Source organism: Pelecanus crispus, chromosome 2 (genome assembly GCF_030463565.1).
Source record: "Pelecanus crispus isolate bPelCri1 chromosome 2, bPelCri1.pri, whole genome shotgun sequence".
NCBI lineage: Eukaryota > Metazoa > Chordata > Aves > Pelecaniformes > Pelecanidae > Pelecanus > Pelecanus crispus.
Window position 1 is genome coordinate 18,012,278 of NC_134644.1, and position 13,848 is coordinate 18,026,125.

The 13,848-nt window shown below is 47.6% G+C and overlaps 1 protein-coding gene across 1 annotated transcript; it reads right to left on the reverse strand.

Moving 5' to 3' along the window:
* Positions 1–7,642: 7,642 nt before the first annotated feature.
* On the reverse strand, positions 7,643–9,084 carry LOC104037600 (lysozyme C, milk isozyme). Its single transcript, XM_075728123.1, has 3 exons — positions 9,028–9,084; positions 8,684–8,918; positions 7,643–7,725 (listed from the first exon to the last, which is right to left on the reverse strand). The coding sequence occupies exons 1-3, from the start codon at positions 9,082–9,084 to the stop codon at positions 7,643–7,645; spliced, it is 375 nt and encodes a 124-aa protein (XP_075584238.1).
* Between the last annotated feature and the right edge of the window lie 4,764 nt (positions 9,085–13,848).

Here is a 13,848-nt window from a genome sequence, read left to right on the forward strand (position 1 = left end):
GTAGGAGCTTTCATTAAAGGGTTCCAAAGTAAAGCAGACAAGGAAATGTCTTTGTGATTTGCAGCAATGCATTGAGAAACAAAAGGAAATGGATGGCAGAGATAAGGAAAATAAAATAGCCACAATTTTTTAATAAGGGGAATGGAATTTCCCCCAAGGGTCTGGGTTATAATGTCCTTTAGTAAAACACAAACAAAACTCACAGTAGCGGAACTTAAATACGTAATATTGCCAACTTTGAGCAGCACAATGAAATCACTAATAGTCAGAAATGCTGACATGAAGGCATGACCAGCACATTTTAAGCTGTAGATAATAGTGCTTCCAACAAACAATTGGCTATTATGGATTTAACCATAAAACTGGAACTACCATGTGCACTACCGCTATGACATATGCTGCAACAGCATCACATTTTGCTCTTTGCGTTCTTTATTATTTTAATTATGGAGTTCAATTATGGCACAAACATTCTGATTCTTTTCTGGTTTGTCTACACTACATTTTGCAGCTTTAAAGAACAGTCATCTGTGGATGATGTGAATGGGGCTAGTTTTATCTTCCATGGGACCATTATTTAGCTAGCACCAGTGTGCAATGCAAGGGCAGTATGTTTACAAAGGGGTCTGGTTAGCACACAATACCAGCATAGACTGTATAGATCAGTGCAGAAAATCAGGCAGGCTTGCTGACAATCTCACCTGTAAACTCTATTTACCTTTTTCACATGGATTTTCCTGCAGCCTGACATTAAGTGATTAAGGGAATGAGGTTGATGCTTGGATTTTTGAATATTTTTGTGGTTTGGATTTTTTTATAGGGGAAACATGTTTGATTGTTATTCCATTTACAAACTCCTTCGTGAAAATGATCCAAACAGCTATCACAGAGCTGCTGTCTTACGTAAAACCCAGTAAAACTATGCAGCAATGTTGCCTATGAGTTGAGTTTCTTTGTCTTAATTAAAAGTTAGAGCAGATCCCAGGCCATGGTAGATGTCATGTCATTATTTTTTTAATTCCTTCAACCAAGCACAGTACAAATGCCCCAAAAGTATTGTCTTACTGCTAAACTTTCAACATCATCTATTTTCTTGCAACAGTGCCAAAAGAACTGATTATCCTTTTAACAATTATAATAGTCTATTTTACCACTGTCCCACAATTTAAAAGACGCTGAAGGGATTTTGTTCAAAGTTTCCACAAAGATTACTCCTCTAGCTGAGACCAGCATGGATGACATCAGCCCAGAACAGTTAAAAAAAGATCAGCATGTGGAAAGAAGGAGTTCAGGACAGAAAGTGTCCTGCGACCTTGAGGAAGAAATGAATCTGGTACAAATTTGAAGTAATTTCCCTGAGATGGTTTGCAGCAGCCCCAGTTGCACTAGCCCAGGGGGTCTCAGCTGGAGGGAGCCAGGACGTGGTCCAGCCAAGTGGGAATCAGCGCCTGGGGCAGGAGAGCAGGATGGGCTACAGGCAGACAGGGACGATGCTCCTCGCAGGAACAGCAGCCCTTGCCCACCGCTGCTGCAGAAAGGTCGTGAGCAAACACATTGGGTGCCCTGGGAAACTGTGAAAGGATTCATAGACATCAGGCCAGAAGAGTCCATTAGATCACCTTTTCTTCACTGAGGGCCAAATGTGATTTTCAAATACCTTTTGAGAGCCACACAATGGCACACCCCTTAGTATGAGAAAATCTACATTTTCAGCAAGACACTGATACCCAGGAAAAAGGACCAGGTTCAATTTCAAGCCTCTTGTAGTAAAACCACACTCAACCATTATCTAATAACCTTGGAAATTCAATTACAATGTCTGAGATCTAAAGCATGAATGATACTTCCCACTGTCATGCAAGTTAGACAAAAATACTGAACCCAGGGGCCCTTAAGACTTCCCCCCTTCCAGCTGTTAGATGTCCAGGATGGTCTTTTCCCCCTCTCCCCTTAGGAGTCCATGGGACCCTGTCAGCATCAGTGGGACTGACCATCTCTCCCTTTCCCTGTGGACAGTGGGTAGAGGAGTCACAGAGAGCAGCAAGAGGCAAAGTGACAGGCTGGTCCCCAAGGGATGGTGCTGGATCTCACTCCATGGAGGCAGGACATGCAGCAGGTACTGGGGATGGGGCAAGAAGCTGTGGACTGGAGTGGCAATGGCAAGCTGTCTCATCCAGAGAGGGATGGCAAGTGTCACAAAGCCGATCTGGAGCAGGGTAAAATCTGAGCCTGATCCAGCATGAGGGTGAGCGAGTTGCCATTGCTGACACTGCAAAAAATCTGACTGCAGGATTTCACCCGTGTCCCCTTTGGCAGAGCCCTAGGAGTTGCCTTCCACCATTGCGGACCCAGAAAAGCATCTGGTCTCTGTTGGGAGATGTCAAGAGCTGGAGAAGCCACCATTTCTTCTGCTTGTTTATTCTAGTTGTTAATCTCCTTTCACTGAATAAAAGTTTGTAACATGTTTCTCAGCTGAATTTGCCTGGAGTTAAGTCCCAGCCATCGGTTCTTGTTATGCTTTTCTCCCCTGGATTAAAGAGCTCTGCCGTGCCCAGAATTTCTGTCCATGACAGTACTTACAGTTTGTAATCACATCACCACTTGATCTTTTCTATCAGGCCACCAGGCTGAGCTCCTCAGTCCCAGAGAGATCTCTTGGAGATAGCAGTGCTGAAGAGAAACACTGATTTTGTCCTAGACTGGCTCCACACACAGCTGAGTCCACAGGACCAGGTTCCCCTGTTAAACAGCACAGACACAGGAGCACAGGCCATGAATATGGATGATGGTTTGGAGATTAAACAGATTCCCCAGTCTCTGTAACAACATATTATTTTTTAGTGAAGATGGGCAAACTACAAAACTTTGTACCTTTTCAATATTTCCTCTCCTTGTGAATTATACAGGTGTTTCTTTCCTCGGCATCTTCTGCTTTGCTCACCCTACTTCATCTTTATGCAAACACAACAATATTTACTGTCTTATCCTGGTTTGGATTAAATTACACTGAAGTTGCCAGCCTCTCCCTCAGGATCTGTGTGAAAACAATTGTGTTTCTTTATGTAAGCTCTGGGATCAGTAGCTGTAACAGCAGGACACAAGCTGGGTGGTGGGCAGGGAGCAGAGCCTGGAGAGGAGCTGCTCCCTGGCTGATGGCAAGTACCTACCCCCAGGCTGTGGACGCAGGGGACCGGTGATGGTGGGGTGTGTGTCTGGGGCGGGGTGTGTGTGTAAAGGGGGGATGCAGGGAGCCCAGAGGCAGCTGCAGAGGAGAGGCAGGCTGGCAGCCAGCATGCCAGACCACACAGAGAAGCTTTGACAGAAGGAGCAATTTGGGAGGGCACCAGAAGAAATTTCGTTTTGAATTGGGAGCAAATAATTGTCCCTGGTTGCATGAGTTGTCCTGTGCCCATTACACTCTCTATAAGTCAGTAAAGAAAGGGCATTGCATTAAGTAAATAGCTAAATTCATCTTCAGTTTCTTCTCCTAATAAATATAATCTGCAGGATCCAAAAATCTGGCTACGTACCCAGGTTGGAAGAAGGTAGTGACATTTGGCCAGTAGCAAAGTAAACAGAGAAACTGAGTTTGCAGTGGTACCTTTGGCAGGGATGTGCTGGTCCTCCAGGATGTCTCTTGCATTCACAGTGCAGCCGGATCTGGGACCCCTGACTTTGTTCATTGGAGTTGGGGGTGTGGGGCTGGAGATCATAGAGGAGATCATGGAGCAGAGGACTAGCTCTCCTCTCTGACTTCATGAACCTCATACCAACACTTTCAAGTACCAATGGCAGCTACACAGATAATTTGGTCTCAAAGAGCTTTCCAGAAGATGACAGCAAAGCCCCCAGCTTCACTGTAGGGATGGCTGGCTGGACACACAGCTGGGTTTTGGGGTGGTACATAACACTGACTCCAACAGCCCCAGCTGCCTTGCTCAATCCCCATGCAAGCATGTGGATCACCCAGCAGCTCTGGTCACACACAGCCCTGCTCTTGGTGCTGTGAGCCATGGCCTGATGGCTTGCAAGCTCTCATGGCCCACAAGCTGCACATCAACCAAGTGACTGATCCCTGTTCTAGCAGTGGCTTCCTATCTGCTGGCTGATCCCCTGGTATCACTTACCTCCCTTGCAGCTGAAAATAGTGATTGCAACATCAATTAATGCATTTATTTTGCATTTTTTTTTCCTTGAGAATGAGTGAATTGATTTTTTAAGGTAGGGTAGTGCAAAGACAGTAAATGTTATGGCATAGCAGCAACAACTTAAAAATATCCAAGAAGAGCTCTTTCTCTCTCTCTTTTTTTCCTTTGTGAGTGGAAAAAATGTTAAAAACAAATGTCTTAATTTGCTCGTAGGCTGAGATATCTGCCAAGTGAATATTTTTATCCAAGTTTGAAAGATGGGGCGTATAATGGAAGTGCTGAAATACTCTCAAGCAATCCGGAGCTGTTTGATGACATACTCTACGAGGTCAGTCCCATTTGCTGTTAAAATCAGTGGTAAAACTTCCTTTAAATTCATGGGGAAACAGAATCAGGCCCTTTATTTAATTTGTTTCTATCTTAGCAGGAGGTTTCTTGTTCCTCTAAAATGTGCCTATAGATGATCTCATGATCCCTGTTGTGCATGTGCGCTGGCAAGGTCCTCAAGTAGTTATAGTGCTCAGACATGACAGCGTGCCAGGTTACCTGCAGTCCCCATGTGACCAGGGGGGCTGCAGGTTGGGGGATACTGTTTTTTCATAAGGATTACCAAATTTTCCCTGCAAATACTACCTCCTAAAAATAAACGGAAAATTTGCTTTCATCGAGAAAACAAGGAAAACACACTCTCTGCCTTTCTTGGGGTTTCAGATGGATACGGTTGAAAGCAATTTCTTACTCTGTTTCAAAGTAAAAGTGAAGCTGGACACCTAGATTTTTGCCTTAAGTGAAAGGGGAGAGACACACCTCACGTGTGTCAGTGATTCAGTAGTTAACGGCACTATTTTTGCACACAGGGCAGCTGCCCTGTGTCCTCAGAGCTCTGCCATGAGTCTACTACATATTTTGCTGAGAAAAATACCAGAGCTTTTATGGGATGTGTTTTGACAGAACTGTGGCCGATCACATCCAGAAGGCAACACAGTTCCCCTGTGTTTCCATATCTGCTCCAGGGCTCCGGCACTAACATTCAAGCATTTCAGATATCCACCATCTCCAGAACACATGGAAAATGTGCAACTAAGTCACAGATTAAAATTTTTGCCTTAATTCCTGACACTGTATAGAAATTGCCCCAGATTTTCTTTAGAACCAGAATGGATAGGATCTTCCAAAGATTAAAGTAAGTTTTCTGCTAGGATCTGGCATTTTGATTTGAATGAAATTTTTTGGTGAAGTGGTGATCATCACACATTATAGCATCCGCCCTTGGCTTACGTCTCTAGACCTAGGCTTGGATTTCAAAGCTCAGCAGTGTTAGAAGGTAGGATTTTGATTCAGACCCCATCTGCTGACAGGAAATAGGTTGCTCTGATTTCTTTCTCTTTTCACCACCACAACATAATAATAAAAAAAAAATACTCCTTTGTATTTTTGTACTTTTCCAAGCATTCAAAGAAAACAACAAACAGAGCTAATGCTCATCTGTGGTAACAGCCACCACCACCACCACTGTGTCTTTTTAACCCTCTCTGTCCCTGCATCGAATCCTCCCAGCTGTGGGTCGCAGCCATTCCCACACCAGACATCTCCTTCCACTGCACTGTAGCCTCTCCTCTGTGCACAGCTGGCGACTGCTGTAGAAACCCAGCTGCCTGACCGGCTGGTTACGGCATGAGCCGCACCACAGGCAGGAGAGCTCGCTCATCCCCCTTTGCCCCAGCAGCCATGAAAGGGCTGTGCAGCACTTTGACTTTCCTCAGGGATAGCTTACATTGCTATACAAGTTTTACCTAGTAAGACCCTGGGCTGTGTTTTGCTGCATTTTTATTACAAATACATAAAAAAGAGGTGCTGGCAAGCTTGCAGGTCTGCACCTTTTTTTGAGGTCTTCACTTTTTCACTTTCTTTGAAAATTCCAGAGGAATTAGCTGCATCCAAAGATATTGCTATCTACCCAGCTCCTGACCCTCACCCTCTGCCCCATTCCAGTTGCAGTTTCACCCAAACATACACCAAAAAAAGTGGGGAAAATCTTTGTTTTTTTTTTTTAAAAAAATGCTATATTGTTAAAGTTATTTTATACCTTGTGAAATGCACTGGGCTTGCAAATACTGAAGTGTTGTGCAGCAAGGGGGAAGCCCTCCCCTTGCAGGAGAGGAGAGGCAGCCTCGGTCAGCTACAGCTACAGCGAAGCTGAGCTGGGGACTTTCTCACAGGTCACATCCTTCCACCCACTCAGACAGGTCTCCTCCCTTGCAGTGCATTGCCCAGCCCTCTGAGGACAAAAGAAGCAAAGAGGTGCTATTTAGGTACTAGACTGATACCAGTCATGGCCAATACAAAAGGGTCTGTTTTCTCTAGGGTCCTTTCCAATAAGGGACCTCCCATCGCTAGCCCTGGAGAAGGACTTGCAGACCCTCCAACTCTGGCTGAGCATCTTGCATTGAGGAGTGCAGCCATCGCTGTCGCATGATGCCAACTGAGCTCTCTCTAAGTCCTGGCCAGGAACAACGAATTGCAATGGCAGGTCCTGCCACCTCCTGCCACTGCAAGGGTCCCTCCTTTGCTGGGACGTCACAGCTGAGGACAGTGCGTTGAGTGCACAGCGGACTGCGACAGCAATGCTCACCTCAGGGGCCCTGAGACTGCTCACTGCGTATGCTGCACAAATTGCTTACCTCACTTCTACTCAGAAGCGCTGCTGCTTTTGCGGTGAGCCAGGCTTTGCAGCAGCCCACCACAGGAAGCGAAACCGGCTAATGAGTCCAACTGCAATGGTGGGGAGGGAGCAGGGGGAATCTGAAGGCAGAATCATGTCCCTCAACTTGGAACATGTTCAGGATTCAGTGGTTAACGCCACTATTTTTGTACAAAATGCCTTGGGACTTCAGACAACTACATATTTATATGATCGTTGGAATTGTCTTCTACCCCCACTTCTGTTTTCTCAGCCTGTTGGCTACTTTGCCTTTGCAGGCTTCCTAAGTTAGAGCAGCCTGGAGTCCCAGGGATGGTGCAGGGCTGCACCAAGCAAGGACCGTCATCTAGGTTCTTCAGGATATTTCAGTGATTAATGCTCTCAAATGCTCTGGGAAGAATTGCTTCCATGCTAGGTGCTTCCAGCTAAAGTAAGAGACATCAAAAAGTGGGGGAAGGAGCTCTTTGAAAGTATAAGACAGAGAGAAATCTTCAAGGGCTAACCTATTAGCTGATGGGCTGTTTACTGACCATACATTTTTCACCCGAGACTTTTTTTCTGAAACATTTTTTTCTCTGTTCCTTCATCCCTAGTCTCTCCTGTGAGATGCTTTGCAGAGACTGAAGTGGTGCAAATTTGTCTTTCCATTCCCACTTCTCTGCAAAGCCTTGAAGTTGTGGTTCCTCCTCTTTGGTGCGGCTGTGCTGCCTCTGTGTGACAGCTGGGCAAAGGGCAGCCATGCGCCTTCAGAAACACATGTGAGCTCTGCCAAAGAAATTGTCTCCAAAGCCCCTCACCAGGCATCCATTCCTTGTGGGTTTCTCACAATTCTTTTAGCACAGATGATGTCATCAGTTATGCTACTCGATAGCAGATCTGCAGGGACAGAAGCACGGCCCCGTACACTCACTCGAGGGCAGGACACCATCCCAGAGCAGATTTCCCTGCCGGGTGCAGCAAGCGCCCAGCACTCGAGCAGCCCTGGGCATTGGTGTGGGGCTGGATGCTGCTCATCTTCCCCACTGCCAGGCTGCCATCAGCCTCGTGCGCTTGAATGCTGCCAGGCAGGCACCCTCATCTGCTTCTGCATGGCCAGCAACAACCATAAAATGGAAGTTTTCCCCCGCCAACGCTGGTGTGCCTGCCTCTGTAATCACATGTGAGAGAGAGATGGAAGGAAGGGGCAAAATGGGAGGCAGACCCATCTATGCTTATGATATTTCAATCCCTTCCTGCTTCCTCTGCTGGGGGCGGGGGTGGGGTGGGGTGGGGAAGCTGTAAGGGAGCTTTTCTGCCTATCTGGAAAAGGAGGTTTTGGTCTGAACAGGAATGGAAGGTCCAGCCCCAGCCTCCCAGACCTTGGGTTTTCTCATATAGCAGGATGTCTGCTGGTCAAATACAGCGAAACCGTTCCCACGTCTGCCTGGGAGCTCCCCACTGGCAGCAGAGCCAGAGCCAAGACCTGGATCTGCCTGGCAGTAATACAGGCTTGGGTGATCGCTTTCTCAGCGACTCACTCCACAGCTGGGGGGGGGTGCATTTGTCTCATTCAGCCCCACATCACAACCCACCCAAATCAGGACTGCCTATCTTCCACCCACAGTCAAAACACCTGGAGAGCCCTGGGGTCCCTAATATCCTAGGAGAGGAAAGGGTGGATAGGGCTATTCATCACCCCCAGCTTCCTGCAACCACAGGCATCTTGTTCCCCAGGCTGTGCCCTGCATGACCCACAGCTCCATTTTGGCCACGGGGTGAAGTTGGGCAGAATGGGAGGGCTTGGGCTGCTGCCTCCGCTGCTGGGGCTGGCTCTGGAGGAGCAGTGCCATGGTACCCCTGCAAGCCACCCTGCAGCGGTTATCTGAGGGGCTGTGGTCATCAGTACACCACTGCTGGCTGCTGATCTGGAAGATGCCGTAGTTGGCACTGCTGTCCGCTTTGATGCTGTGTGCTGCCGTGTTGAGGGTGCTCTGATAAAAGGCCATGCAGAGCCCTGGGCAGGGGCAGAAGGCACTCAGGCTGTGCCATGGCTGCCGTCCATGGGGACAGTGGCAGATCGGAAGGAAAGGCTGTGGGGAGACGGGGGACTGAAACTCACAGCTGGCGAGGCTGTAAGCCCCCAGAGCCATCCAGCCCCTCTTCCTGGAGCAGGTGAGCCAGCTTGCACCGACTGAACACCTTGGCTTTGGTGACCGCGATCAGCCAGGCCAGCAGCAGCAGCAGGGGAGACCCCATTCCTGCAGGGCTACTGGGATCCCCAGGGGAAAAAGTAAAAACAAGGTGTAAGCAGGCAGTAAAGCAGTTAGACATCCAAGGCCAGCTCCCCAGCAGGCAGTGACACGGCCAGCTCTGGCGACCCCGAGCTGCTCACGCCTGCCATTGGGGTGTGCACACCCGCGCATGCAGGCATGCACGTACGCAGTGGCTGTGCTGGACAGCCCAGGCCACAGACAGGTTTTATCGGTGCAGATGTGGAAAACACAGAGCTTCAGGCACTGCCACTTTGCAGTTTTCTTATATTAGCGGTGAAAGGTCAGGTGTCCCGTGGGAACTGGAAAGCTGACAAATGGGACCCACTAAGGGAAGGGTTACATGCTTTAGCTGCTCAGACATCTCGGCTCTTTCCCTGGTGCTGGTCAGCCTCTGAGCAGAAGCCGTGATGTGCAGTGACCTCACTGCTGTTGGGAAGCCGTACCCAAACTCACTAACCCTTAGCCCCAGTTTGCACATCAGCCTTTTACACAATTACCAGCACACACAGTGAGTCACATCCTACAAGTCCAGGGAGTTTGTCCAAGAAAAGACTTTAAATCTGGGCTCTAATAAATGGAATCAAAATCCTTTCCTTGTGGTTATTTCCTCTCTCATCCCTCCTTTCTTCCTTTCCTCCTTCCTGTGCACCCTCTTTTACCAAACCTGCCAGGCCGTTAGCTTTCCGGCCATGCAGCGCAGTGCAGTCCCGCAGCCCTGGCAGGCTGTGCCCCGGTGCCTGTGCAACCAGAACCATTTGCAGCCCTGCAGAGTGGTTTGCAGCAAGGGGCAGAGGCAGGGGGTACCTCCTGCGCTGCCTCTGGTGATCATCCTCTGCGGCCAAGGGCATAGGGGCTGCTTAATAAAATCCCCGTGTATAGCTAGAGAAATCATTACCTCCAGCAACATGGCTCAGCACCAGCTCTGGGGTGGGCATCAGGGGTGTCCCCTGGTGACTGCTCGCCCTTCTAGACCCGCCCTGGCCCCATCCCCAGGGATGAAGCCCGACGAGCCCTGCCCCGCACCATGGGACCTGGGACCCAGCCCAGCCAGGGACCACTGCTGCCGTGGCTGTGTTTTTCAGGGACAGCCCCTTGGGGCTCTTTTTCTGCTTCACCTGAAAATTATTCCTGCAAGCGAGTCTGCCAGCAGAAGTATTTTTTTATATTTTAAGCTCATATTGCAGGATATTTGCACAGACAGAGAAATATCACCTTCTCACTGAGAATAATAGCAGAACTGTTTCCAATGCCTCCAGCCAGGCAAGGGTGTGATCCTGTGAACAAAAATCAAGCAAACTTGTGTCCAAAATGCTTTTAACTTCTAGAGGGGATTGCCCATGAATAAGTGGCAAACGGAGAATTATCGCACAGATCGATCAGTGAGCAGAGGCGAGCAATGTATTACACATTTGTACTGGGTTAGAAGCTGTAAAGACAACTAGTGAGAGGGTCTTCCAGTCAAAGCAGTAAAAAGAAATATGAAAATGCCTGTTTTCCTCAGGTTTGTGGCATGGACCAGAAGAGGTTTTCTGTTTGCCCCAGAATGGTCAGTGCTTGCTCCTGGCGTGTCGGCATCTCCAGCTGAGTCAACAAAAGCCACTTCTGCCCCGCAGGCTGGTACCACCGCGTGGCTCAACCAGGGCCTGGCCACACAGAAAGGCAGAGGCATTTATTCACTCTTGTCTTACCATTCTGGTACCTCTTTGTTTTCTGCCATGAACACTAATAAACCCAATGAAAATTAGAAAATCACTTAGAAGAGTAGCAGTGGAAGGAATCTCCCCCTTATGAGATCATTTGCTTTAATTTAAACTACCTAAAGATAATAAATAACAGGGCTCCATAATGACATAATTTGCTCATCTTCTTGGTTTCAAAATATTTCTTAACAAGCAAAATGAGGTTTCAAACATGTCTGCGATATCTCCTCTGGATTAAATATTAATTGTGATGCCAAAGTAATAAATACAGAAATCCTGCCTGGTTGTTCTGACATGCAAGTCCCTAATTGTGTGGGAAGCACTCAGATGGGTTTCAGTTTCAGCAGGAGATAAAATGCCACAGAGCCAGTACAGTATCTGTGTCGTTACAAGATTTACAGCTCGATTCCCTGCCTGGAAACAAAAGAAAAAATAGCTGCATGTCACGCACTGAACTGAAACATTATGGATTATATTATTACTCAAGTTTCTACAGGACTTCTCAGTGGGGGAAAAAAAATTCTATTAACTCTCTTTTACAACTACCAGCAGGGCAACGTGAAGAGAATAATCTCCTCCATTTATAAGGTCTGGGGGCCTTAGCCTGAATAGCAGCCCAGGAGCTTTGTCACGAGGTCTGGCTGTTTCCTTCCTTCATAAAATTCCTATCTCCATTAATCTGTGTTTATTTTCCTTCTGCTTTTTAATTTGCTTAATGGACTTCAGCCGAAGTCTCTCCTAGAAGTCAGAGGAAAGTAAACTCTGATAAATCCTTTGGGACTTAATAGTCACAGTTAAGCACTTCTTTGGATTATTTTGTCTGACTTTCATCTTTGCTGCTGCAGAAATGTCGGCTGCCTAGTACCACAGCCCTAACCCCATGACTTAAGAGCCTGGGAATGAACTGACAAAAGATATCCCTCTTTATTTCTTCTGCAGTCATGGAACTACAGCAAGACTAGATTTAAACTCATAAAAGGCAACTGGGATGTCCTCCATGTGCTTGCTCCATGCAGAAAGCATGTTGCAGGCTCAGTGCTCCTCAAACTGCAGGTCTCTGCCGGTCTCTCCCACCCCCAGGCTTTGGTTTCCAGGGGCAGAAGGAGGAAGCCCCAGCTGGGCAGGAACTGCTGTGCATTGTACTGGACCCAGGCTGAGTGCTGGGGTGCGCAGCCCAGCCTGGGCACCTTCAGCCTCATCTTTCTGAAGCCAGGTACCGTCACTCTACGTGAGGGTACCAGCTGCTCCTCCATCACGCAGTCTGGCACCCTCTCACCTTAGCTCCCAGCACAGACGGGGTAAGGAGGGGGTTGCAGATCCCAAGCCCCATGGGGAATCTGCCCTCTGGCAGCCCGTAATGGGTGGGCGTCAGAGCCCTCCTGCAGGAGAGGAGACCTGTGACATTTCCTTGTTCCCTGTCCTACTGGCATCATCTGTTCAATAACATTTCATGTTATTAATCTATTAGTATTTTCTTTCCAATGGGTAGGCTTTGAATGACAGGCAAGATCATACCTTTTTGTTAGGAGTCCAAATCCTTTGTCTTCTAACCCATATATTATTTTCAATACAGCAGATTTATTTTTGCACAGCATTTATTCCTGCAGGATCCACTTAGTCAGAAATTGTATTGTATAATGAGGTCCCAACTGCCTATTTCTAATCCTGAACAAAGGTTCACTTTATTGTTCATTTCAGCAATTCATATTTTCATTTTACTTCTTCCATGTACAATAGACATAATTAATTAGGTCCCATTCCACCAACCTTTCTATTTCCTCTTTCTAACGATCAGGCTTTTAAAACAAACTATCCATGGTTTCACACGTTGTTGGAACAATTCACACAGGTCCACCTGTAGTGAAACTAAGGCATGAAGCAAAGGCAAGCACTACGAGCTGAGCTCCTCTAACTGACAAACCCTGGTACAGATAAATGATGGGCCCATTGACTTATTGTAACTTGTAATTGAAATTTTACATATATTTTGGGCCCATCTGCATAGACTGAGGGGACTTTTTTCCTAAAGAAAATTTTGAGCCTCCTGATTTTACTTGACCCACTTGGTAAAGTTGTTGCCTGTGATTGCATAGGCTTCTCTCAGAAGCAGTGAGGAGGTGACCACTGAGAAAGTAATTCTGGCTATTTTTGTGAAAACACATTGTCATGTGCCAGAAAAAAAGCTGAGCCGTTGGGCAGGCCCCATATCACAGTAACATCCAGCCCTGACTACTTTGCCTTGGATCTGTTTTTCTTTCCTTGGTATAAAAGGGCTCAGCTCCCACATGCTAACCATAAATCTCAGCAATACCTTCACTACAGCAGAGCATATTGTATCTCATTGTGCTTTCTCCTGGTACCAGGGGGTCAGCCACAGCAGTTTCCACTCGCTGTTTTGTAGCATCATTTGGCATAGTAGTAACAAGAGCTGGAAGTTAATACGGTGAGGGCATGTAATTATACGAACTGTAGGGTCCAAAGGCCTTATTTAAAAGAGCAATCCAGCACTTAGGGATACCAGCAAATGGACTGTGGTAACATCACAAGGAAATGTGCTCTTTGGAAAGGCTGAAGGCTTTGTCAAGCTGCAGTGGCTACCACCATTGCTATACAGAGCAGATAAACCTCGGTGTGCTCGAGACCAGACAGCTCGGGGCGTAGAAGAAGTGTGGCTGGGAGAGCACAAAACTCTGTCGGATGCAAAACCCACCCAAGAAGCTGGGTAAATACTCCAGTGGTTTGCTTTGCGGAGGTTGTTGCTGCTGCCAGCGAGCTTGCTGCTGGCGTTCCGGCTGGCCACGGGCCAGCGCAGGGGTGTCTGCACAGCTCTGCAGGCACAGCAGGGATTAGAGGGGCTGAGCAGGCAGTTGCACAAGCGGATGCATCTCCTGGGATCGGCTGGAGGCAAGTGATCAGGAGCCCTATTTTGGAGCTCCCAGTGGTGGAACAAAGGCGGAGGCTGAGATCCCGTATCTGCTTCTGCGAAACTCACACTAAGCAAGGAAAAGCTGCACAGCTTGGCCCGGGGCAACAAAAATCAGACTGGA

What these genes read in the sequence shown, in the direction of transcription:
- LOC104037600 (XM_075728123.1), bottom strand. Translation starts at nt 9,084, where the DNA reads ATGGGGTCTCCCCTGCTGCTGCTGCTGGCCTGGCTGATCGCGGTCACC. An exon ending in TCGCGGTCACCAAAGCCAAG is followed by an intron (nt 8,919 to 9,027) that starts GTGTTCAGTCGG and finishes GTCTCCCCACAG; the next exon opens with CCTTTCCTTCCGATCTGCCA. An exon ending in CTGCAGGGTGGCTTGCAGGG is followed by an intron (nt 7,726 to 8,683) that starts GTACCATGGCAC and finishes CTGTCCCTGCAG; the next exon opens with ATCTGCTATCGAGTAGCATA.